Source organism: Trichechus manatus, unplaced genomic scaffold, assembly GCF_000243295.1.
Source record: "Trichechus manatus latirostris isolate Lorelei unplaced genomic scaffold, TriManLat1.0 scaffold00294, whole genome shotgun sequence".
NCBI lineage: Eukaryota > Metazoa > Chordata > Mammalia > Sirenia > Trichechidae > Trichechus > Trichechus manatus.
The window spans coordinates 839,111-863,820 of NW_004444230.1; the positions used below are offsets into that span (position 1 = coordinate 839,111).

Below are 24,710 nucleotides of genomic sequence, written 5' to 3' on the forward strand. Positions count from 1 at the left end.
TGTCCAAATGTGCAAGTGTCTTTGTAGAATAACTTCTGAGAAATATTCCTAGCCTAGTAATTTCAAGACCAAGAAGGCAGAAATCTCAGACAAACCTCTGAGTAAGACATCTGCTGATGTGTGTAAGCTGAGAGGTGCTAAACTAACAGGGGATGGGGATGGGGGGCAGATGTCTCAAGAGACCCAGAGCAGAAAAGCCTTAAGCCTGATAGCCCTGCATTGGTCCAGCCTGTGTCTATTGTGTATAAGGCACTGTGATCAGGGATGATTTTTATCCTGGGCCCCATCCACTGCCAACTGCCGACATTTCCCTCCCACCCCCTCTCACCTCCATCCGAACCAGGAAGCACAAGCGTATGCAGACGACAACAGTTTGCTGTTCATGGAAACATCAGCAAAGACTGCAATGAACGTGAATGAAATTTTCATGGCAATAGGTAAGTTGCCTCCCACCAAGGGCATATCGCCTGGCTGCTGTTCTGTAATAGGACACTGGGGGTCCCTTCACTATTCTGATAAAATGGTTGTCTTCATCTGACTCCCCGATGTAGATAGTTCACTCCAGAATCTTCTAAAGCCTGGGCCAGTGTTTCAACATTTCACTCCTTCACACTTCAGCTTGCTGCCCGTTTCAAAGACTGTCATCACCATCCCCCTACCCACTTCTTAGGATTTTTTTAGTGCCTAGGCTTTAGAGGCATCCTGCCTGGGTTCAAATCCTAGCTCTGTTGCTTACTAGCTCTGTGGCCGTGGACAAGTTATTTAACCTCTCTTTGCCTCAGTTTCCTGAAACACTCAGAACATGCCTGGCAAGTAAAAGCCTTCAATATGTGAGTGATCACTGATTGAATGGTGAAGGCTAGCTTCTACTCGCGTAGGAGTAGCAGAGAGTATTTGGGTATCTGCCTCAAATGCATTTTTTCTCCTCTTCTCCCAAACAGCTAAGAAGCTCCCCAAGAACGAGCCCCAGAATGCTGCTGGTGCTCCAGGCCGGAACCGAGGTGTGGACCTTCAGGAGAACAACCCAGCCAGCCGGAGCCAGTGCTGCAGCAACTGAGCCCCCCTTGCCTGCCCACTGCCCCCACCTCCTCCGCCTGAACGACCCGACTGGAATCCACTCTAACCAATCGCACTTAACGACCCGGGCCACTGCTGGGGGGGCAGGGGGAGGGCTCCACCATGATTTCTCCATATAATTTTGATCATAGGCCGGAGTGAGTTATTCCACCTGCACCTTTCTGTACAAATACTAATTCAATTTTAAGTCTTAAGTCACTTTTTTAATATATATGATCTTCTGCTCTTCCCACTTCCTTCCCTTTCTACTGCTCCCCCACTTTTCCTTTGCTGGTAGTAACCACATGCTCCCCTGCCCGCCACCCCTGTATATGGGGGCAGGGGGCTGGAGCAGTTACCCTTCCTTTCCTTCTTGCTGAATAGCAGACTCAGCAAGAGCATCCACACCCTTTCCTTGTCTGGAGCGGGCTTCGTTTGGGGTGGTGGGGAAGGCCCTGGAGGCTAGCAAAGGAGAATGAGCTCTTCCCCCAGCGTGCTGTCATCAGGCTGCACCCCGCCCCCCGGCTGGGAGAGAACCCACAACATTACTACAATTACTTATCACACATTACTGTGACAGTCACGAACCCATTGCCCACCCCCACCCCCTTGGTCACCCTGACCTCTGGCTCTGAGCCCTGTTCTGACCAAATCACGATGATGAGTATTTGGGGGCGGGTGGGTAAGGGGGGGAGTGGGGGGGATGGAACCAACTTTTTCTGTATTTTGTATTGTATGTTTTCTTCAACATGTAACCAATCAGTATCTTGTCAATATAGTCAGCCGATCGATCGACCTTGCTCTTGTCTTCTTGTCTTTTCTCTGGCAGAGTTTATCAGACCATGCCCTCTCTAGTTTTCTTGATGTTAATTTAAAACGAACCACTGAATCTTGTTAAAACAAAAGCCTTCTTTTCCTAATGTGAGGGCATGCTGGTGGTCATGGTAACCAAGAGAAAGAGGCCCTATTAGCATCTCCTGTGGGGTGGGGGTGGGGTCAGACTGACCTGCAGCTGAATCTCACCAAGTTTTAACTGAGGGTCCTGCACTGGCTTCCCCCTCCCCTCTAGAGTAGATGGGGGTGATGTGCACTCTGTATTTGAAGACTGTTGGCTTCTGAAACAGTCTTTACCAGGCCTGTATGGGACTCTCACCCTCTTCCCTAAAGAGGAACATACATGACCTCTGCAACGTTAGGCTTGTCATAAGGCCAAGAGTGCCGCACCTGGCTTTCCTTACCACCTGTGTCCCCACAGCGCCACCTCACACGCACCAGGTCCAAGCCATCCCTTCCCAGTCTCTCAGGGCCCGCTGCTGGTTCTGGAGCCAGGTGAAGCTTGGGTGCTCCCAGCCCTCTGCTGCTCCCTGCTGGAGCCGGAGCTCTAAGCTGCTGGGGGCTGAGGGCTTATGGCCCTAGCAATGAAATGAGCTGAGTAGGGCAACACTCCCCTCCAGCTTCCAGGGCCACAGAGGCCTTGATTCTTGGTGGACCCCCACCTTGAGGTGCCTCCCTGTAGCTGCGGCTCCTCTTCCTCTGACCCCAACCCCCAGAAAAGACCACGGACAACAAGGCTGCTGCACACCGAGGTTGTTTACTGGCTCAGGCTAGGTTGGAACCCTTGGAGCTGCGGCCCCTGAGTCTTGGAGACAGCCCTCTTTCCGGGGGAGGCAGCGTCCGGCACTGGTTTCGGACACACAGCTGGCCGGAGGGGGTCAGGCAGCAGGTCATGGTAGCCGGATCTAGGTCGGCCGGTAGTTGCATTTCCTGGTGCATTTTCCGCGCCATGCAGAAGCCGCCCCCGTCTGGGCTGCAGCTCTCCAGGTGCTGCTGGCCGGTCACCATCAGGCGCCCGCCATCGATCCGCACCTCCAGCTCCTCGGGGTTGAAGCCGTGGGCATCCACCTTCAATTGGAAACTGCCCTCAGCATGGTCATCCTGCGCAGCCGCCGGATCGTCTCTGAGCAGCCGCACTGGCAGCCTGGCCACCTGGTTCTCTTCAACGAGGGCCACGCTGGGACGCCGGAACGCCGCCACCTGCTTCTCGTTGGAGAGGCCTGTCCCAACCCGCTGCATCGGTGTGAGCAACTGCTATCCACGCGCGTTCCGAGCGCAGGGCTCGCTCAGAACGCGGCAGAGGCGCGGGGGCGCTTACAAGGCACCGCCCGGGAGGAAAAGACTTTCCCGCACCCAGCATGGCTGCCTCCGCTCTGCCCTACTCAGCTCTGTTCGGTTCAGCTCGGTCCCCTTCGCTTCCGCAAAGCGGCTGCGCTCAGGTGAGATTCACTTTGGTAGAGTTCGGGGTCAGCTATGGACGTCCTACCCGCAAGGGTCAGGTTGTCAGCTGCCTAGGCGCTCCATCTCCTGCTTTTACACTGGGTCCTGCCCCTTTCTAGGGCCCTTCCCTGCCTCTGTCAGGGGGCCATGGGCGGCCAGAGGCTGTGAGTGAACTGGACTGGTACTGCAGGAGCCCTAACCTGGAGCCTCACAGGCGCAGACCTGAGAACAGATCGAACCTCCGGGCTGCGAGAGGGCTGTCTGGATCTTGCAGGAATCAGGCCTGCAGACAAGAAGGATTGCCCCATCGGAGTGTGGCCTTCTAGCGTTATCCATTCTCTAGATGTCCTGCCTTTCCCTGACCACGCACAATGGCTTCTCTCCTGCGCCCGTGAAGATTGGAAGATGGATGAGTCTTTCCGGCCTTTTATTCCTCCAACGCTGGGCCCGTTGTGGCACAAGGGCTGGGCTCTAGGACCACAAAGATGAAGACACGGGCCTTGCCCTCAGGAACTCAGTCTGGAGGAGAGTCTCTCCCAGAGTCGGTCCGGTGCCAGGAAAAGGCAGCAGTCCTCCTCTGCCGCCACGTTGTCCCCACTCAGTAGCCTTCTTTGTAACCACAGCCATGCCTCTGGCACTCGGCATTTTTTAAATAAACTCTTATTGAAATATACATACAGAAGAGTGCATAAAATCATACAGTTGAATTGTCACAAAGTGAACACTCACGTAACCATTATTACACAGCTCAAGAAATAGAAGCGTTACTAAATCTTAATGTCTTCTGTAACTGCAATTCTGCCCCGGGGAGACGTGGGGCAGGGCCTTTGCCGGGGTGGGGCGTAGGGGAGAGAGGTGTGCGGGGAAGCCAACGCGACCTCAGGCCCAGGCCAGCGCTTCCACCACTGGGCTTGGGAGGTGGGCAGAACCCACGATTCTGTTTTCTGGGATGCTCCTCCTTGTCCCTAAGAGGACGACAGTCTTTACTATCGCAGAAGCCCCAAGAGGGATTAGAAGTGAGGAGGGATCAATCTGGGCTGATCTCTCGGGCTTCACTTGGCTGCCCGGGTCCAGGGCACAGGACAGAAAAGTCTGGAAGCTGGAGATAGAGGGGAGAGGCGATGGAAGACTACAATTCCCATCATGCTCCAGTGCAGCGACGCCTGCGCACTGAGCGCCGTTTGCCCATGCGGCCCTAGGGCTGGGAGCGCCGCGCTGCGCTCCGCTGCGGGGGAGGCCATGGCGGAACCTTCCCAGGTCCCAACCTCGATCCCGGCCGCGCAGCCCCGTCCCCTTCAATCCCCAGTCCCTGCCCCAATTCCGACTCCTGCCCCTAGCCCTGCTTCGGCCCCGGCTCCAGCTCCCACTCCGGCACCAGCACCCGCCCCAGCTGCAGCCCCAGCCGGGAGCACAGGGACTGGGGGGCCCGGGGTAGGAAGTGGGGGTACCGGGAGCGGGGGGGATCCGGCTCGACCTGGCCTGAGCCAGCAGCAGCGCGCCAGCCAGAGAAAAGCACAAGTCCGGGGACTGCCGCGCGCCAAGAAGCTTGAGAAGCTAGGGGTCTTCTCGGCTTGCAAGGTGGGGGCGGGGCCTGCGTTGAAAGGGGCGGGGCCTGGGGCATCCAAAGGCTTGGGTGGGAATGGGGGAAAGCTTTGGCCGGGAAGCGGCTCCTTGCCCCTGGGTGTGGGGTCATTGACTGATCCTTCTGCCTTCAGGCCAATGAAACCTGCAAATGTAATGGCTGGAAAAACCCCAAGCCCCCCACTGCACCCCGCATGGACCTGCAGCAGCCAGCCGCCAACCTGAGCGAGCTGTGCCGTAGCTGTGAGCACCCCTTGGGTAAGGCAAGCAGCGCCCTCGGACCTTGGGTAGGGGAGCTGCTGACTCCTGCTTGGACAGGGTGCTGTAAGTGCCAGAAAGCCTCATCTCTGAAAAACCAAAGATGCCTCCTAAGGAGAGATCAGGTTGGGAGTGTATCTGCCTCAAAGCAGGAGAAAGGAAATGTGGCCCCCCAGAAGAGAAAGGGGGCTGCCCAAGGGTTGACGTCCGAGCAGCCAGTCTCCTTGGCTGGTCACACTGGTTAGAGGGGCCGAAAATGTATCTTGGCTGGTTATGAAGAGGGGAAGGAGTCCCCTGTGGACCTCTTCCACCCAACCTTCCCAACTCTACCACCTGTCCTTCTTGCAGCTGACCACGTGTCCCACTTGGAAAATGTGTCTGAGGATGAGATTAACCGGCTTCTGGGGATGGTGGTAGACGTGGAGAATCTGTTCATGTCTGTTCACAAGGAGGAGGACACAGACACAAAGCAGGTGTATTTCTACCTCTTCAAGGTGAGCTTCCTCCAAATGAGGGAGGGTTTATGAAGAAAGTGAGGCATGGGGCATTTGCAGCTCAGAGCTGTGCTGACTGGTACCCTGCCCCTTCCTCTTCTCTCCAGCTTCTGCGGAAATGCATCCTGCAGATGACCCGGCCTGTGGTGGAGGGGTCCTTGGGCAGCCCCCCATTTGAGAAGCCTAATATTGAGCAGGTAGGATGGGGAATGTGGTAAGAGGAAAGTTGGGGGCAACTTGGAGAAGTGGGGAGCCTGTGTTCTTTATCCTCCTCAGGCTGAGTATAGCAGAGAGGTTCAGAGAAGGGAGGATGTTTTGTAGGGAGGGGGACATAGTTTCTCTTTGCACAGAGCCCCAAAGTGAGAGGAGAGCCTCGTCTCTACCTTCAGGGAGTACCTACTTTCGGATAAGAAGCCCCTGCTGTCTGCCCACGCCTCACCCTCTGTTTTGTCTCCTCTCCCCCCCGCCCTTCTCAGGGTGTGCTAAACTTCGTGCAGTACAAGTTCAGCCATCTGGCTCCCCGGGAGCGGCAGACGATGTTTGAGCTCTCAAAGATGTTTCTGCTCTGCCTTAACTACTGGAAGCTTGAGACACCTGCCCAATTCAGGCAGAGGTCCCAGGCTGAGGATGTGGCCACCTACAAAGTCAATTACACCAGGTAGGCCTGGCCAGGGGTAGCATGGGGAGAGAGGTGTGTAGGCCCAGCCTGGGCTTAGTGGTTTCTGCCCTCACCTGCCACCTCCCCTACCCCCACAGATGGCTCTGTTACTGCCACGTACCTCAGAGCTGCGATAGCCTCCCCCGCTATGAGACCACTCATGTCTTTGGGCGAAGCCTGCTCCGCTCCATCTTCACAGTTACCCGCCGGCAGCTGCTAGAGAAGTTCCGAGTGGAGAAGGACAAGCTGGTGCCCGAGAAGAGGACCCTCATCCTCACCCACTTCCCCAAGTAAGGCTCATTCTGGCCTCTCAGGACCTTGCCTCAAGTTCATGTCTTTGCTCTTGTCCCCTTTTGTCTGCGAAGGCTTCCTGGAGTGGTCCCTCCTTGCCCTCCATGAGTCTTCTGGGATCTGGGTGTCTACCTGGCAAACTTGCTCTGGCCCAAACGCAACTTGCTAGTATTTGCCTTGTATGTGTTAGTCTGGGAATGGCAGGGACATGGCATAAGTGCTAATGCTGCCCCCTCCCATGCCCGTGGAAGACATTACTAGTTGTTTCTGCAGGGCCTGGACAGTCTCAGAATCCTTCCCCCAGCAGCACTCCAAGAAATCAGAGTTTACCTTGAAGTGAAACAGATTTCCATCCCTCTTCTAGTCCTTTCTATAAGATTTTCTTCTGTTCAGCCATATCTTCTTCCCATTTTAAGCCTGGCTCATAACTTCTCTATTCAAGAAGCCTTTCCTGACTAATCCTGGCTCTTCAGGGCTCCTCCTACCACCAGGTGGGAAGAAGTGGTGGCAGGATGGGATGGACTTTGAGCTGCACATTGATACTAAGGGGACTGAGGCTGAGGGTAATTCAGTGTGCTGCCTGGCCATATACACAGGTGGCATCTGCACAGGCCCTATCTCCCTGTGTTCTTTCCCCTGTGCTGCGCATCATGTCAGGAAATGGGCCTCTTGGATCTCTGCCTTAGAAGTGTCTTATCCTCTTACTTTCATCTGGGGGCTCCCCAAAGGCAGGGGGCTGCACCTCCCTCTTCAGACTAGGTTCTCAGAAGGCAGAGGGTGTGTACTCTCTCAGGAGAGCAGCTCTGTCTGTTTCCTCTGCCTCCTGCCCCTTTGGTGCCTGGCCCAGGGCTCCGCCCTTGGTTGCAGGGGTAGGATTGTGGGACCGACCCTGCACCCTTCCGTAGATTCCTGTCCATGCTGGAGGAGGAGATCTACGGGGCAAACTCTCCGATCTGGGAGTCCGGCTTCACCATGCCACCCTCAGAGGGAACACAGCTGGTGCCCCGCCCGGGTATGTGCTGTCTGGCTCTCTGCTTGCCTTCCTGGCTGAGCTAAGCCCCCCTGGGAGGAGAGGGCTGGGAATGACAGCAGCGGCAAATGCAGGAGGGCTTGTAATGCATCCGGGGTTGGAGGGCTTGGATCCCTTTGAGAAACCTGCCCAAACCTCAAACCCCTGTCCCGATTTTTCTGTCTGTCAGCTACTGTCAGTGCAGCGGTTGTTCCCAGTGCCCCCATCTTTAGCCCCACCATGGGTGGGGGCAGCAACAGCTCCCTGAGTCTGGATTCTGGAGGGGCTGAGCCCATGCCAGGTAAGTACTTAACCCCTGACCTCTGACTATCATGTACCCCTCCCCCAACTTCTTGCTGCCCCTGGGATACCTTGCCAAACCCCCAGCAGGTGAGAAAAGGAAGCTTCCAGAGAACCTGACCCTGGAGGATGCCAAGCGGCTGCGTGTGATGGGCGACATCCCCATGGAGCTGGTTAATGAGGTCATGCTGACCATCACTGACCCTGCGGCCATGCTGGGCCCTGAGGTGGGCAGCCTGGCTTGCTGGCCCTACGGTCAATGGGGAGAATGGGGCCCTCACCAACCTGAGACCCTGGCTCACCACCCCTCCTCTGGTGCCCAGACCAGCCTGCTGTCAGCCAACGCAGCTCGGGATGAGACCGCCCGCCTGGAGGAGCGCCGTGGCATTATTGAGTTCCATGTCATCGGCAACTCGCTGACACCCAAGGCCAACCGGCGGGTGTTGCTCTGGCTTGTGGGGCTGCAGAACGTCTTCTCTCACCAGCTGCCGCGCATGCCCAAGGAGTACATCGCCCGTCTCGTCTTTGACCCGTGCGTTGCCGGCAGAGCCTCCCCGCCCAGGCCCCGTACCTCAGGGTCCTCCTTAGCCTCCCCACCCCTCCCCCGGCTTCTCCCTTCAACCTTGGGAATTCTTGATCCTAAGTTCTCAACCCTGAATGCAGCAGACCTCCAGGGCTGTAGGGGTCTAGGGAGCACTTGGTGGATAGGTGGGGGCTGTGATATACCCCCTCTCCTCTCAGGAAGCACAAGACTCTGGCCTTGATCAAGGATGGGAGGGTCATCGGTGGGATCTGCTTCCGCATGTTCCCTACCCAGGGCTTCACGGAGATTGTCTTCTGTGCCGTCACCTCAAATGAGCAGGTCAAGGTGAGCATAGTGCCCCTGCCTCTGGGCTGCTGGGTTTGGGCCAGGTCAGAGCAGCGGGATGTGGTGATGCACAGACCTCAACCCTTTCCAGTTTGGAGAGCTCTTTTGTTGGCCAGACAGTTCCTCCCATGCCCACAAGGTGGCAGTTGTACTTCTGAGAACGGCAGATTAAAAAAACACCTGTTGACTAATGGAGCCCAAGAATCAACACCACTTTTAAATGGACCTGTGTTCTTTTCATCCCAAGCCCATTTATATACTTTGGGAAATTAGTAATTTTTACAGTAGTCTGGCGTTGGGTACCATTCTTGGGTTCTATCCTCTAACACAGCTGACCTACTACTGGGGTCCCTTGGTCTCCTGTTTTATGTAACCCAGATCTGCTTGATTCCAAAGACCGAATGGTGCCTCCTTGGTCCCAACATGTGGGAAACAGTGTCTCTTTGGGGTTCAGATGTTGTGATTAGCAGGCCCCCTGTGATGCCCCCTCTCCCCCAGTTTTGAGGCCGAGAGACTGGGAGCCAGTGGCCTGTGGACACCAGCTTCCTGGTTTGGAATCAGACCTGTTTGGATTCGGATTCTGGCCCTGCTGTGGCTGGTGCCTGACATTGGACATGTTTCTTAATACAGCTGAGTGTCAGTTTTCTCTTCTGTCAGATGGAGGTAGTAGTACCCACCTCATGGGTTAACTTGAGAATCGGTCTGTAAAGTGCCAAGCACTGTGCCTGGCTCAGAGCAGGTGCTTGGTCATCCTGTGCCCTTCGCTTTCCTTCCCATAAACTCCCTCCCCCTTTTCTAATCTTCCCTTCCTCTTTGGGCTCTGGGCCCTCCTGAGGCCTCTGCAACACCAGGCCTGCCCCGTCCCCCGTCGTAAGCCTGGATCCCCCGCCCTGCAGGGCTATGGGACTCACCTGATGAACCACTTGAAGGAGTATCACATCAAACACAACATTCTGTACTTCCTCACCTACGCTGACGAGTATGCTATCGGCTACTTCAAAAAGCAGGTGACCGTCGGCCTCACCCTACCCTCCACCTGCCTGCTGCCTGGGGCCAGGGTAGTTCTGTCTAGCTAGCTTCCTTGTGTGGATGGAGTGGGAGTCCCTTTGCGTCCCATGTTGTTTCCCCCACCTGCAAGGAAGTCCTTAGTGCCTATCTTCCTCCCTTCTGACGCAACCCCAGTGAAGAGTAAGGGTCCTGCGGGGAGTAGGGCAGGCTGGAAGAATCAGGAGGCTCTTGGGTGAGTTGGGAAGGGGCAGGTGATGTGAAACCTCTCTAGGGACAGATTATTGAGTCCTTGTCGTGTGCATAGCACTGTGTCGGATGCCATGGGAGGGGGTTAAGGAGCTGGGAAGGGGGGAACATGGCACCCTCTGCCCCTCAGATGCTCCTTGCAGAGGGGCTGTGAAAGTTGGAAAACGCTTGCTGACAGATTGGGTGACAACCATCCACCTGCAGGGCTTCTCCAAGGACATCAAGGTGCCCAAGAGCCGCTACCTGGGCTACATCAAGGACTATGAGGGTGCAACCCTGATGGAGTGTGAGCTGAATCCCCGGATCCCCTACACGGAGCTGTCCCACATCATCAAGAAGCAGAAGGAGGTCGTGTGTGTGTGTGCGTGCATGCGTGCGTGCGTGCGTGCACGCACACATGTACACATGTCCAAAGTTTTCTGTGAGTGTGCATGTGGGAGGTGAGCGCACAGGTGTGGACGCATACCATGTGGATGTGCAAGTGCTCATGTGAGGTGGGGACGGGCCAGGGCCTTGGTTCTTGCTCTGCCTTTCAGGGGAAACTTGGAGGGGGCAGTACCTGGATTCGGTGGCAGGGGCATCCTCGGTTTTCCCACTGTGCACACTGGCTGTGGTCCTGGGCGAGTTGTTGCTGGAGCTCGAGCTGACCCCTCAGACTCTTCCTTTCCTCAGATCATCAAGAAGTTGATTGAGCGTAAACAGGCCCAGATCCGCAAGGTGTACCCTGGGCTCAGCTGCTTCAAGGAGGGAGTGAGGCAAATCCCTGTGGAGAGTGTCCCCGGCATTCGTGAGCAGGGATCTTGGTGGGGAGGGCAGCTTGCCAAAGGAGCAGGAGGGCTCACTGTTTGGGGGTGTGGAAAGGCATTCTTAGTGCTGTTCTCCCCTCTTTGCAGGAGAGACGGGCTGGAAGCCACTGGGGAAGGAGAAGGGGTGAGTGTTGTGTTGAGAGAGTGGGTTGGGGGAGGCAGGGGGACCAGGCATGTTGGACTTGGCATCTCACGCCCCGCAGGAAGGAGCTGAAGGACCCTGACCAGCTCTACACAACCCTCAAAAACCTGCTGGCTCAGATCAAGGTGGGGAGACCAAGTTCCTTTTGGGGGTCCCTGTCCCTGGCTGTGGCATTATGACCCAGTCTGGAGGGGGGTAGCAGACACGGGCTGGACGTGGGGCCTCAGTGGCCCTGGCCCCCATTTGGCTCTCTCTGCAGTCACACCCCAGTGCCTGGCCCTTCATGGAGCCTGTGAAGAAGTCAGAGGCCCCTGACTACTACGAGGTCATCCGCTTCCCCATTGGTGAGCATGCTCCATTCTAACCTCTCCTTCCACCTCCACCCGTAAACCCACTCCCACCTTCACTGGGCCATCCAGCCCCCTGTGGCCCACCCCAGCAGACAGGCCCACCTTCTCCCCTCAGCCTTTTTTTTTTTTTTTTTCCTTATTGTACTTTAGGTGAAGGTTTACAGAATAGTTTCTCATTAAACAGTCAGTACACATTGTTTTATGACATTGGTTAACAACCCCATGACATGTCAACCCTCTCCCTTCTTGATCTTTTTTTTTGGTGAAAATATACATAGCCAAAGATACACCATTTCAAAAATTTGTACATGCACAGTTCAGTCACATGGATTACGTTCTACCAGTTGTGCTGCTATTCTCACTTTAGATGAAGTTTTATGGAACAAAATAGTTTCTCATTAAACAGTACACGTTGCCCTGTGACAATGGTTAACAACCCCACTGCATGTCAACACTGTCCTTAATCAACCTTGGGTTCCCTATCACCAGCTTTCCTGTCCCCTTCTGCCTTCTAGTCCTTGTCCCTGGACTGCTGTGCCTCATTAGTCCCATTTTGTTTTATGGGGGCTGTCCAATCCCCGTCAGCCTCCTTTTTTAATATTTTATTGTATTTTAGGTGAAAGTGTACACTGCAAAACAGGTTTCCATTCAACAGTGTCTGCACATGTTGTTCAGTGACATTGGTTACATTCTTCACATTGTGTCAACATTCTCAGCTATTTCTGTTCTAGTTGTTCCATTCCCATTCACCTAGTCTCACAGCCCCCCAACCTTCTCATCTATGCTTTTGAGTATTTGTTGACCATTTAGTCTCACATAGGTGGTTTTTTAAAAGAGTGTAGTACTCAGGGGTGACATTCATATTCTTTATGAGCTTACCTGCTATTTAGGTGAAAGATGACTAGGGATAGTTTCTGTTCAAGGCTTAAAAATATCTGAGGGCAACAGTCTTAGGAATTCATCCTGACTCAGTGGGTCCAATAAGTCTGCATTTTTTTTAAACTTGAAGTTTTGTTCTACATTTCTCTCCATTTCTATCTGGATCCATGTATTATGGTCCTGATCAGAATGTAAGGTAGTGGTTGCTGGGCACCATCTAGTTCTTCTGGTCTCAGGGTAGAGGAGTCCACGGTTCATGTAGATAGTCCTGTAGACTGGTTCCTTCTCTGAGTCTTGAGTTTCCTTCTTTCTGTTTTGCTCCAGATGAGTAAAGATGAATAGTTGCATATTAGATGGCCACTTGTAAGCCTTAAAGATGCCAGACACTACTCAGTGGACTAGATGTAGAACATAAACTTTATGAACTGCATTATACCAGTTGGCCAAGTTGTCTCACAAGATTATGACCCTAAGTCTTCAAAGCAAGAAAACTTATCCCATGAGGTGATTGGTTATGTCTAAGAAGTATCAGTTTCTGTGATCTTTAGTTACATGTATACATATATACCTACGTATACATATATCTATATATACACATGTGTATACATACACACACATATCTTGGTGGTGGTGGTTGCAAAGTTATATATAACATAGCATTTACCAAAACATCCTTTGTGTGTGTGTGTGTGTGTGTGTGTGTGTACGTGTGTACGTGTGTACAACCTAGTGTTACCTTAGTTAAACTGTGCGCACTTCTCCCACATTCGGTGCTACTTTTCCCATCACCATAAATTAAAAATGACTACTCTCTAGAGAATGAATCCCTCTCTCTACCCCTACTCCCCACTCCTGGTAACCACCAATGAACACTGGCCTCTGTATAGATAGCTGTTCTTGCCGCTTTATAAAAGTGAGATCATACAGTATTTGTCCTTTTGTGATTGACTTATTTCAGTCAGCATAATGTCCTGTAGGTTCATCCATCCATGTTCATGTTTCAGGAATTCATCTTTCTTTATGGCTGAGTAGTATTCCACTGTATGTGTATACCACATTTTGTTTATCCATTCATCTGTTGATGGTCACTTAGGTTGTTTCCGTCATTTGGCTATTGTGAATAGTGCTGCAATGAACATAGGTGTGCATATGTTTGTTCGCGTCTCTTCTATTAGATCTCGAGGATATATACCAAGGAGTAGAATTGCTGGATAATAAGATAACTGTTTTTAATTTTTTGAGGAATTGCCATACTGTTTTCCATAGCTGTTGTAGCACCAGCAGTGGATAAGAAATCTCCCCACGTCCTCGCCAACATTTGTCGTTTTCTGTTTTTTTTTTTAATCATTGCCATTTTAGCTGGAGTGAGACAGTATCTCATTGTAGTTTTGATTTGCAACTCCTTAAATGAGCCCTGGAGCCCTGGTGGTGCAGTGGTTAAGCATTTGACTGCTAACCAAAAGGTCGGCAGTTTGAATCCACCAGCCGCTCCTTGGAAACCCTATGGGGCAGTTCTCCTCTGCCCTGTAGGGTCGCTATGAGTCGGAGTCAACTCTGCGGCAGTGGGTTTTTTTTTGTTTTTTAAAGGAGCCCGGGTCGTGCAGTGGTTAAGTAGGCTCGGCTGCTAACCTAAAGGTTGGCGGTTCGAACCCACTAGCTGCTCTGTGGGAAAAAGATGTAGCAGTCTGCTTCTGCCAGGAAAGACTACAGCCTTAACCCTTTGAGGCAGTTCTCCTCTGTCCTATAGGGTCGCTGTGAGTCAAAATCGACAGCAACGGGTTTGGTTTGTTTTTTTTTTTTAAAAAAAAGGCTAATGACAGCATCTTTTCATGTGAGTGTTGGCTGCTTGAATGTCCTCTTTGGTGAAGTGTCTGTTCATGTCCTTTGCCCATTTTGTAATTGGGTTATTTGTCTTTTTGTTGTTGAGCTGTTGAAGTTTTATATCTATTTTGGAAATTAGACCCTTATCAGATATGTCGCTCTGCAAGATTTTTCCCCAGTCTGTAGGTTGTCTTTTTACTCTTTTGATAAAAGTCCTTTGATGATCATAGGTTCTTCTCAGCCTCTTAAGTTAAAGGTCTGTGCTTGTCTCCTGACCCCCAGACCTGAAAACCATGACGGAGCGGCTCCGCAGCCGCTACTACGTAACCCGGAAGCTCTTTGTGGCGGACCTGCAGCGGGTCATTGCCAACTGCCGCGAGTACAACCCCCCAGACAGCGAGTACTGCCGCTGCGCCAGTGCCCTGGAGAAGTTCTTCTATTTCAAGCTCAAGGAGGGGGGGCTCATTGACAAGTAATCCCTGACTTTGGACCTGGGAATCCCACCCTCGGATTCTGATCTGACCCCTAGGGATCCCCTGGCTCCCTGATTCTCAGCTGGAGGCACTCCAGCAGGGTGCCCACAGCCCTTTCCGGACCAGTAGGCACCCTCAAGTCTGCAGCTCTGTCCCACCCTTCATTGTATCTGACCTTGGGGAGGGTCTCCTGGGCCTGGGGCCCAGCTCCTTTAGTGTGGCTAGTGGGCAGAAGATGTACCCTGCCCAGTCCTGGTGGCCCCAAACCTGGTTCCTCCAGAGCTATGGCATCTCGGAGTCCTGGGCCTGGCCCAAGTTGGCTGTTCCCTTTAGGGCTAGGACTACTGACTCTTGAGTTGGGTGGGCTTCAGAGGTTGGAAGTTCATCCTAGACTGGAGGGGCCATGCCTCACCCTGCACTGTTCCTCTGTCATTCTGTCCCCCAGGGGTGGGGGACATGGGTACTATTCATTCCCTGGCATTAATCCCTTGGAGGGAACAATAAAGCTTTTTTTTTTTTTTTTTTCCCCTGCGTGTGGTTTTCTTCGTGATGGTCCCCAGACTTAGTAGTCTGACCTTGGCTGCTCCAGTACCCTCTCACAGGCTGGAGCCCACTAAGCCTCAGGTTATGCTGGGGTGGCAAGTCTCATGCTCAGTCCTGGGCTCTTGGGGCAGTGGGACCTCCCTGGCTGCAGCCTACCACTTCGCCCTGCTCCAGGCTGCTCCTGACCCTAGTACCTGGGGCAATAGGGGCGGTAGCTCAGCCAGGCTGCCTTAACCTGGAGAGAACGTGGTTACAACTGGCTTTAAAGGGGGGTGGGGGAGGGCGTAGCAGGACCCAGGAGGAATGAAAGTGTGCCACCTTGCGAGCCACATTTCTGTCCGTCCACCCCCCCAACCCCAGCACGGGGTACATTGTTTTTTCCGGGGTCGGGGGCAGGGACCGGAGATTTCTAAGGGGAATTCCTATGCTCAGGCTCCAGCTCCTGCTGGCTCCTCCCCCCGCTGGCTCCTCCTCTCAGTTTTAGTTTCCGTTTCCCAGCTCTGAGGCCAGCCCAGCGGCATCCAGGCTAAGCTGAGCGGAGCTGCCCTTAGCTGGCCTGGTGGTGCAGGTAAGACACGGGCCAGGCAGGGGCAAGTGTAGTCTGTGTTACCCTCTTGGCCAGAGATGCTCCTGGTGGGTGCTGGGAGTGCCCTGCCTTGCCCCCGCAAGCCAAATAGCTCCTTGAGCAAACGGAGGTCTCTTCCCCAGACCGGGCTGCTCACAGGTTGGAGGGCGGGGAAGGGCAGCTTTGAGGGGGCCAGAAGGGCCAGTGGGTCTGAGTCCTTGCCGTACTCAGAATGGAGCTGCGACCTTACCAGTGGGAGGTGATCATGCCGGCCCTGGAGGGCAAGAATATCATCATATGGCTGCCCACGGGCGCTGGGAAGACCCGGGCAGCCGCCTATGTGGCCAAAAGACATCTAGAGACTGTGGACAAAGCCAAGGTGGTTGTATTGGTCAACAGGGTGAGTGACCTGCCCTCCCCTCTGTGGGGCCTCCAGAACATCAGAGCTGCTGCAGCCATCCCTCAGCTCACCTGTCACCCCACTCCAGCCCCTAGCCATGTCTTGGGGCCACCTTGCCTCCTCCCCAAACCTCTGGGCCCCGATCCTGCTTCCTCTCCCCATCTCATTCCCCGCCTCAGGTGCACCTGGTGACCCAGCATCGTGAGGAGTTCAGCCGCATGCTGGATGGACGCTGGGCCATAGCAACCCTGAGTGGGGACATGGGACCAAGGGCTGGCTTCGGCCACCAGGCCCGTAGCCATGACTTGCTCATCTGCACAGCTGAGCTGCTGCAGATGGCACTGACCAGCCCCGAGGAGGAGGAACACGTGGAGCTCAGTGGTGAGGGCTGTGGGCAGGGGGCAAAGGGTGAGCACCTGGGGCAGCCCCGCCTGCCCGACACGAGGGCAACCTTCTTTGTTTTTGTGGAAGGCAGGGTTCCCTATTCACCAGCCCTTAGCGTACACTGTAGTGGAAACAGACTTGGCTTCCCTGCAGGACCTTGGGCAAGTCCCTTCCCCTAGCTGAGCCTCAGTTTATTAATCTGTAAAATGGAGGTAAATCATTCCCCGCCTGGCTCGTTCCCTGAGGCTTGGCTGTGAGTCACAAAGGGAGGAAGGAATTCTCAGATGAGTTGTGGGGGCTACATAAGCAAAGCTTATGAGAGGAAGGGCTTTGTAAACGTAGGTCACACTTTTCCCCATGTGCCCTTCCTCAGACTTCTCCCTGCTTGTGGTGGATGAGTGTCACCACACACACAAAGACACTGTCTACAACATCATCCTGAGCCGGTACCTAGAGCATAAACTCCGGAGAGTGTGGCCCCTGCCCCAGGTGCTAGGTCTCACAGCCTCCCCAGGCACTGGCGGGGCCTCCATGCTCAGTGGAGCCATCGACCACGTCCTGCAGGTCAGCTGGCCCCTTGACCCTCCCCTCACCAGGCCCACCAGGGACCTCCCTGGCCACCCTGCCCCTTGCCCACGCCCACCAGCCCTACCCTGGCGCCCTCTGGCAGGGTTGGTCCCTTCCTCACCCAAGGCCCAGCCTCCAGTGGCTTCTTGTTGCACTTAGAATCAACTCCCAACTCTTTACTCCAGCTTACAGAGCCCCATGTGATCCAGCCCCTGCCTCCCTCTCCAACCTCATTTTCTACTTCCTCCACCTCACTCCTGCTATAGCTGTACTGGCTTTCCTTCTGTATCTTGAACAGATCAGGCTTGTTCTCACCTTTGTACTTGTCATTCCTTTTGCCTGGAACGCCCTTTCCCCTGAACTTGCCTGGCTAGTAACAAGTGAAATGTCAGGGAGCAACTTAAATTTCGCCTCTTCAAAGATGCTCTCTGATCACCTTCTCTGCACTCTATCATATTATCCACTTTTAGTCTCCTCGGAGCTCTCAGCACTGTCTGAAATGCTCTCACTCTGTTCTTTACTGGTTTATCATCTGTCTCCCCAACTCTATGCTAAGTTCCTCTGTGGCCCCAGTGTCTAGAACAGTGCCTGGTACAAAGAGAGCGAGCAATAGATATTTGTTGAATGAATGAATCCCTACCCCCAGTGTCCCTGCCCCCAAGCTTCCCTGTCCTCAGCTGGGACCCATCCTGCCCCAAAGCTCTGCCCATTGTTCCCATCCCCCCCATTCCAGTGAGCCCCTCTCTGTTGTCCCCAGCTCTGTGCTAACCTGGACACGTGGCGCATCATGTCACCCCAGGAACACCAACCCCAGCTGCAAGAGCACATCCGCCAGCCCTGCAAACAGTATGATCTCTGCCAACAGCGCAGCCAGGTGCATGGGGGTGGGAGGTGGGGGTGGGGTCTGGTGTAAAGTTAGTGTGCCTGGGTGGAAGCCTAACTCCACCCTTCACTAGCTATGTGACTTCGGGTGGTTTCCTTATGTCTCTGAGCCTCCACTTCCCGGTTCTGTGAAATGGGTCAGATACAAGCCATGCCAACGGCCTGCCGTTGGGATTGACTCAGAAGCCACTGTGGTGTCTGCCAGGGCCCTGGACACACTGTTGGGTGCTTTGCAAACCATAAAGCAGGGGCACTTTGTCCTGAGGCTGTACCAAGCGCTCCTTCGGTGCGTGCACTGCTGGTGTCTGCTATGACAGGGCTAGGAAACGATGACACCCTACCGTGCCCAGGTCAGAGCAGGGAGGCCCTTTGCCCAAGGGCACGTGGAGACAGCAGGAACACAGGCACTGAACCAGGCCCCTGCCTCCAGCCAGGACTCTCTCACACCCCCATCGGCCTCCCTCCGGAGTTCTCTCTCGCCTCTCAGATTAAGAGACAGCGGCGCCGAGTCACAGGGGGTCAGCATCCCCGCTGGGTGTGTATAGGAATATCCTCGCCCCATCATTCCTTCTGCCCAGGACCCATTTGGGGACTTGCTGAAGAAGCTCATGGACCAAGTCCACGACTACCTGGAGATGCCCGAGTTGAGCCGGGACTTCGGGACGCAGATGTACGAGCAGCAGGTGGTGGAGCTGAGTCGGGAGGGTGAGAAGGGACACCGGGGCGAGGCCGAGGCTGCGGGGGTGACTGGCGAGGCTGCGGGGGCGTCAGGGGCTGGGCCTGCCTCCAAGGGCGGAGTCGTATTGGGCGGGGCCTGCCTGGGCAGGCCTTTAGGGGGTGGGGCTTAGCCGTCCAGGGGCGGAGTCTGGAGGGGCGTGGCTTGTGGGCAGGACCGAGAGCTGTGGGCGCTCAGACCCCGCACCCCTATCCGCAGCGGCTGAGGCCGGGCTCCAGGAGCGGCGAGTGTGTGCAATCCATCTGCGGCGCTACAATGACGCGCTGCTCATCCACGACACAGTCCGCGCCGTGGACGCCCTGGACGCGCTGCAGGACTTCTACGACAGGGAGCGCGCCACTAAGATCCAGGTGCTGCTTGCCGAGCGCTGGCTGCTGGCGCTGTTCGATGGTGAGCCACAGGAAGGTCAGGACTAGACGAGTGGTCAGTGGCCAGCCTGGCACAGGAGCGGGCGAGGGTACTGAGGCTTTGTTTTTCTAATCAAATGTCAAGGTTGTGGATATAACAAAAAAATTTACTTTCCCATTTGTCAAGGTTTACATAGATGTGAAAACTAATTCACATTATTGGCAAAGATTTTTAAAAATCATTTAATTGGAACTGTCCCTGAAAGTCCTTTAGACTGGGAAAATGAGGCGGTTAGAGGGTGAAATTGGAGGCTAGAGTCCTCATCACAGCCTGGGGTCAAGGATCCTTCAGAAGAGACCCAAGATCAAGAGTCAATCCTGGGTGGCAGAGGCCAGGGTGGAAAGGTCAAGGGTCAACCTGTTAGCTAGGTTGAAGGGAGTGCAGGTCTGAGGTATGTGAACAAAGGATTCTATACTGTAGGCCCTGGAGTAGGGCAGACCTTGAGGCAGAACAGAGGGCATCCTTTTGCATGGTCCTGGTGCTCTCTAAGGGAGACCTGGACAGGAGCAGATATCCTCTGTACCCACCCCCTGTACTCCTGCAGCCCTATCCCAGTGAGCCCTCCACTGCCCTGCCCACCCTCAGGCCTGAGTCCTGTGCCTCTGTTTCTGGTTTTCCGGCAGCTCACAAAAATGAGCTGACCCGCCTGGCCACTCACAGCCCAGAGAACCCGAAACTGGAGTTGCTGGAACATATCCTGCAGAAAAAATTTGGGAGCTCCGACAACCCCCGGGGCATCATCTTCACCCGCACCCGCCAGAGTGCCCACTCCCTCCAGCTCTGGCTCCAGCAGCAGCCCAGAATGCAGACAGTGGACATCAGGGCCCAGCTGCTCATCGGGGCGGGGAACAGCAGCCAGGGCATCCATATGACCCAGGTGTGGGTTTGGGGGAAAGGAGCTGGGGTTGGTGGAGTTCCTGGAGGAGAAGGAGGGGACAGGGTCAGCAGTGCAGAGAGATGGGGGCAAGGAGACCCCAGGAGAGAGGGGTGACTGAATGTCCCTAGGGCAGAGGGAGAGAGCTGGGGGAGAGGGCTGAACACTGAGGTCCCCAGTGCTGAAGGTCCCCCCCAGTTTGGGGGTCCTTGGAGAGAAGAAGTGGGTAATGTTTCTCAGAGCAGAGGATCAGGGACCTGGGTCCCTTGAAGAGAATAGGGTCTGGAAGTGCCTAGAGTAGAGGAGCAGGGACTCTTAAGTGTCCCTAAAGGAGATAGGGACTGGATGGTTCTCTGGGAAGATGGTCAAGAGCCTGGGAGTACTTGGGGAGAGGGGTGGGGCTCAGTGTCCCTAGGGAGAGGGGCCAAGATTATGAGTAAAGGAGCTGAACCAGGAGAGACTGGGCTGGCAGGTAGGCCTGAGTCCCCTTCATGTACCTTCTCCCCCATGTCTTCTCCCTGCCCTGCCCCAGAGGGACCAGCAAGAGGTGATCCGGAAGTTCCGAGTTGGTATCCTGAACCTCCTGGTGGCCACGAGTGTGGCTGAGGAGGGTCTGGACATACCCCACTGCAATGTCGTGGTGCGCTACGGGCTCCTGACCAACGAGATCTCCATGGTCCAGGTGCCCACACCCCCTCCTACAGCACTTGAAGGATCTTTCATGGGACCCCAGTCCCACTGAGGCCCCTCCCTTGCCCCCCTCCTCAGGCGAGAGGCCGTGCCCGGGCTGGTCAGAGTGTGTACGCGTTTGTGGCAGCCAAGGGCAGTCGAGAGCTGCGGCGAGAGCTGACCAACGAGGCGCTGGAGGCCCTGATGGAGCAAGCGGTGGCCACTGTGCAGAAGATGGACCAGGCCGAGTACCAGGCCAAGGTCTGTCTGTGGGCAGCCTGCAGGCCCTAGGGAGGTTTGGGGCTGAGGGACAGCTCTCTGGCTGCACATCACACCCCTGCTTCCTCCTTCCTCTTGAGAATAAGCTGGCCTCACCTGGGGAAGGTTTGAATAGAGGGAGGGGGTGAGGCCAGGGGTGGGACAGCCAGAGAAGACAATGGCTGGTCTCCAAGAGGCTTTGGGAACAGGCCTTGTGCAGGGCTTTTAATTTATCCTTGTCACCAGATACTCTGTGTCTGTGAGAGCTGCTTACAGCCGTTTTGGAAACAGGTGAGGGGAAAAAAGCAAAGACACATGTACAGAGTAAGTCTAGAACCAGGACTTACAGCAGTTCCCCCGAGGCAGGGTCACCAGTGTCCAGACTCGCCCAGGATACTCCTTCTTTACTCCTATAGTCGCAGTGTAGTTATTAATGATGCCCCCTTTTGCTCTCAAAAGTGTCCCAGTTTGAGCAAAAAAAATTGTATGTTCACCCTCCCCTGGGTGATCTGTCTGACTCGCGTCAGGTTCAAAGAAGCAACTTCGCATGAAACTCTCCAAAGAGGGGGCATAGATTCATCTGGAAAGCTTATCCCCTCCCACTGCTACCTACCTCCCCCTGCGATCATCTTTTGCTCCAAAAGTGCCAGGGGGCTAAGGAAAGTCCTTTCTGGGTAGAAATGATCTGAGGAAATTTGGGAGCCCGGCAGTTCAAATCCTCTAGACGCTCCTTGGAAACCCTATGGGGCAGTTCTACTCTGTCTTATAGGGTCGCTATGAGCTGCAATTGACTCGACAACAGTTTGGAGGAGTAGGAATTGACTCGATGCCAACGGGTTTGTTTTTTTTTTCGTTTGGAGCCTTGGTGGCGCAGTAGTTAAGAGCTTGGCTGCTAACCAAAAGGTAGGCAGTTCGAATCCACCAGCCACTCCTTGGAAACCCTGTGGGGCAGTTCTACTTTGTCCTATAGAGTCACTATGAGTTGGAATTGACTCAATGGCAATGGATTTTGGTTTTTTGCTTGTCCCTCTGGGGGCATTCCTGAGATTGGGTCTCTTGAGCCCCAGCCATGCCCAGATGTTCCCTCTTGCCCCAGATCCGGGACCTACAGCGGGAAGCCCTGGTCAAGCGGGCAGCCCAAGCAGAGCAGCGGCTGAGCCGGCAGCAGCAGTTCCTGGCAGAGCGTGTGCGGCTCTTCTGCATCAACTGCTCCGTGGCTGTGGGCCACGGGAGTGACCTGCGGAAGGTGGAGGGCGCCCACCATGTCAACGTGAACCCCAACTTCTCGTGAGGCCCGTGGAAGGGGCTGTTGGGATGAAGGGGAGGGAGTGGTGGGATGGGGGACTGAGACTCCCCCCACCTATACAGTTCTTGAGGGTTTGGGAGGTAGAAGAGCATTTTAATAGATCCTGGTTTTGCATTTTCACAACAGCCTAGTTAGACAGGGTTTTATCACTGCCTGTTTTGCAGGTGAGGAAAATGAGGCTCAGAGAGGCTAAGTGACTTGTCCAAGCTCCACAGCCACTATGTGGTTGAGCAAGAGCTAGAATTCAGGACACCAGATGCTGAAGGACTACAAGGGGTACCAGGTATTTTGGTCCTACATACTCTGAGGACCTCAAGAGGGGCTGGCTCTCCTGGAGCCATCCCCCATTCTCTGCTCCCTAGGGGGTAACCATCTCCCCTTCACAAAACCTTTGTTCCCCATTCATTCATTCATTAAATAACTTTATTAGGTACCTACTGTGTGCCAGGCGCTGTGCCAAGGATTTTCACCCAGGTTCTGTCATTTGAGGAGGTAGAATTTCAACTAGGTCTTGGAGGATGGGTTGGGTTTGGATATAAAAAAATGAGAAGATGCGTATAGGCAAGGATGATGAAAAGCAAAAAGACAGGAGTCCTTCCAGTTGACCTGAGTGGAAGGGGTTGTGGATGGTAAGATTCAGAAGGAAGACACATTAGCCTATGGAGGATCTTAAAGATTAAACCTGAAAGTTTAGTCCATTTACATTTTCAGAAGATCACTCTGGCAGTTGGTAGAAGGATAGATTGGGGGCGGGAGTAAGGAGGGAGTAGGGATATCCAGTTGGAGGCTGTTGATATCATGCACGTAGGTAATGCTGAGGCCTGAACTTGGCCAGTAGGGAGTGGGGTGGAGGCAGCACGGGCAGAAATATTGAAGATTGGATTTTCTGGCTCTGGGAAGCCCCTGTGCCTCATGACTCCCAGGAGGCAGGAAGGCCCAAGGCCCAGAAGGAGATTCAGCAAGCAGGAGGGCATGAGATCTGGGGCTGAAGGGTCCATGAGGTCTCCCCCACGTAGCCACCCCCATTCCTCTCCAGGATCTACTATACTGTCTCCCAGAAGCCTGTGGTCATAGACAGAGACTTCAAGGACTGGAGCCCTGGGGGTACCATTAGCTGCAGGAACTGTGGGGAGGTAAGTACTTGGGCTGTGTTTCAGGACCTAGTATCCTCAGCCCTCAGTCTGAGGGAGGAGGCCCAGGCCCTCCCCTCAGGGAGCTCCCAGCGAGATGGGGGAGACAGTCCTGCCCCAGGAGCCCCCAGTCTGAGGGTAATGTCCATCCCCTGTCTCATGAGCCCCCAGTCTGAGGAGGGTGGTTCAGCCCCTGTCTTAGGGCGCTCACTATGTGATGGAAGAGGTAGCTCTCAGTCTGAGATGGGAGACACAGCCCCCCTATTCATGGAACCCCAGGTTGAGGAGAGAATCCCAGTTTGGGGCCAGAAGCCCGGACACTGCCCTCTCTGTCCCACCTCCAGGCCTGGGGTCTGCAAATAATCTACAAGTCAGTGAAGCTACCAGTGCTCCAAGTCCGCAGCATGCTGTTCGAGACCCCGCGTGGGCGGCTCCAGGCCAAGAAGTGGTCCCGCGTGCCTTTCCCTGTGCCTGACTTCAACTACGTGCAGCACTGTGCTCAGAACCTACGGGACCTGTCCCTGTAATGACCATTTTGTCGCTGCAGTGCCTGCCTCAGGCTGCAGGGGGCAGTAGAGTCTGCAGCAGCTGCCATCTTTCGCCTTGAGTCACCAACTTGGGGCTGCATGCTGTCCAGCCACAGAGGAACCCTGGGTGGCCAGGCTGGCTCCGGCACCCTCACTGAGGAAGCAGCTGGAGGGCCACAGCCTGCTTCACACCCACTCTCCTATGCACTGGATGGAGTTGGGGGGAAACTGAGGCAGGGGGCCACCATGCTGTACTAGGAATTATAACAGTTTCCCTTGGCCGCTTGTCAACCCATTTCTGCCATGATCACTTCCATTTATTGAAGCTCCTCATGAATTAAAAATAGACAAATGGAAAAAATGGGATAGCTAATTTATAGTATTTTAAAAACAGCTTCATGGATATAATTGACATCAAATAAACTGACATATTTGAAGTGCAGTTTGATAAATTTTAACATAGGTATGGTCCTCCACAATCAAGATAATGAACATGGCCATCACCATTAACCATTTCCTCATGCCGCTTTGTAATCCCTACCTTCTGCCCCTCCCCATCCACTGATCTGCTTTGTGGTTTTTTTTTTTAATAATAAAGTTTTAACACCCCGCTTTATGGCTATATGTATAACCTTATTTGGAGAGAGCATCAAAAGTCTAAATTGAGGTCATCATGAATGTGAGGCTATTCTGTCCCCTCCACCCCATAATAGGCCCCAATCCCAGTGCCCCCCTCTCATCCTATCCTAATTTCCAGGTTCTTTCCTGGGCTGGGGGTCCAGGATTTGAGGTGTGGGCTCAGGAGCTCAGGTAGGTATGTGAGTAGGGGGAGTTGCAAAGGCCTAAATTTTCTGTTCTCATTTTAACAAGAAAGAAAGAAAAAGAAAGGCAAGATCTAGGTTGATTCTTTAGGGAAAGGGCTATTTCTGTAGTCAGAGAGGCCCAGC

At 54.2% G+C, this 24,710-nt stretch overlaps 4 protein-coding genes across 6 annotated transcripts in view; 3 read left to right on the forward strand and 1 right to left on the reverse strand.

Annotated features, from left to right (window-relative positions):
- LOC101354649 (ras-related protein Rab-5C) overlaps positions 1 to 1,874 on the forward strand; it is a 25,116-nt gene extending 23,242 nt beyond the window's left edge. Inside the window, exons 3-4 of the mRNA XM_023725265.1 lie at positions 277 to 437; positions 942 to 1,874. Of these exons, the coding sequence (XP_023581033.1) occupies positions 277 to 437; positions 942 to 1,057 (277 nt within the window). The 3' untranslated portion in view covers positions 1,058 to 1,874. The remainder of the gene's footprint in view (positions 1 to 276; positions 438 to 941) is intronic.
- Positions 1,875 to 2,597: 723 nt separating this feature from the next.
- HSPB9 (heat shock protein family B (small) member 9) lies at positions 2,598 to 3,129 on the reverse strand. Its single transcript, XM_004390346.2, has one exon. It carries the CDS (start codon positions 3,127 to 3,129, stop codon positions 2,656 to 2,658), a length of 474 nt encoding a protein of 157 aa, XP_004390403.1. The 3' UTR covers positions 2,598 to 2,655.
- A 1,388-nt stretch (positions 3,130 to 4,517) lies between these two features.
- KAT2A (lysine acetyltransferase 2A) lies at positions 4,518 to 15,030 on the forward strand. 2 transcript variants are annotated; one of them, XM_004390307.1, is made up of 18 exons: positions 4,518 to 4,908; positions 5,046 to 5,169; positions 5,518 to 5,663; positions 5,771 to 5,860; positions 6,140 to 6,321; positions 6,420 to 6,611; positions 7,518 to 7,624; positions 7,812 to 7,922; positions 8,012 to 8,148; positions 8,245 to 8,453; positions 8,663 to 8,789; positions 9,686 to 9,796; positions 10,248 to 10,391; positions 10,716 to 10,830; positions 10,937 to 10,973; positions 11,053 to 11,116; positions 11,251 to 11,335; positions 14,324 to 15,030. In XM_004390307.1, exons 1-18 carry the CDS (start codon positions 4,570 to 4,572, stop codon positions 14,515 to 14,517), a joined length of 2,514 nt encoding a protein of 837 aa, XP_004390364.1. In that variant the 5' UTR covers positions 4,518 to 4,569; the 3' UTR covers positions 14,518 to 15,030. The 2 variants fall into 2 exon arrangements, with proteins under 2 accessions (XP_004390364.1, XP_012415138.1); XM_012559684.2 differs by having other exon boundaries at positions 4,570 to 4,908; positions 8,009 to 8,148; positions 14,324 to 14,932.
- A 514-nt stretch (positions 15,031 to 15,544) lies between these two features.
- Positions 15,545 to 24,369, forward strand: DHX58 (DExH-box helicase 58). 2 transcript variants are annotated; one of them, XM_004390308.2, is made up of 13 exons: positions 15,545 to 15,625; positions 15,854 to 16,022; positions 16,202 to 16,403; positions 16,780 to 16,970; positions 17,731 to 17,847; positions 18,434 to 18,560; positions 18,790 to 18,981; positions 19,623 to 19,876; positions 20,406 to 20,555; positions 20,642 to 20,803; positions 21,897 to 22,087; positions 23,143 to 23,239; positions 23,581 to 24,369. In XM_004390308.2, exons 2-13 carry the CDS (start codon positions 15,855 to 15,857, stop codon positions 23,761 to 23,763), a joined length of 2,034 nt encoding a protein of 677 aa, XP_004390365.1. In that variant the 5' UTR covers positions 15,545 to 15,625; position 15,854; the 3' UTR covers positions 23,764 to 24,369. The 2 variants fall into 2 exon arrangements, with proteins under 2 accessions (XP_004390365.1, XP_023581029.1); XM_023725261.1 differs by lacking the exon at positions 19,623 to 19,876 and having other exon boundaries at positions 18,434 to 18,538.
- The last annotated feature ends 341 nt before the right edge of the window (positions 24,370 to 24,710 follow it).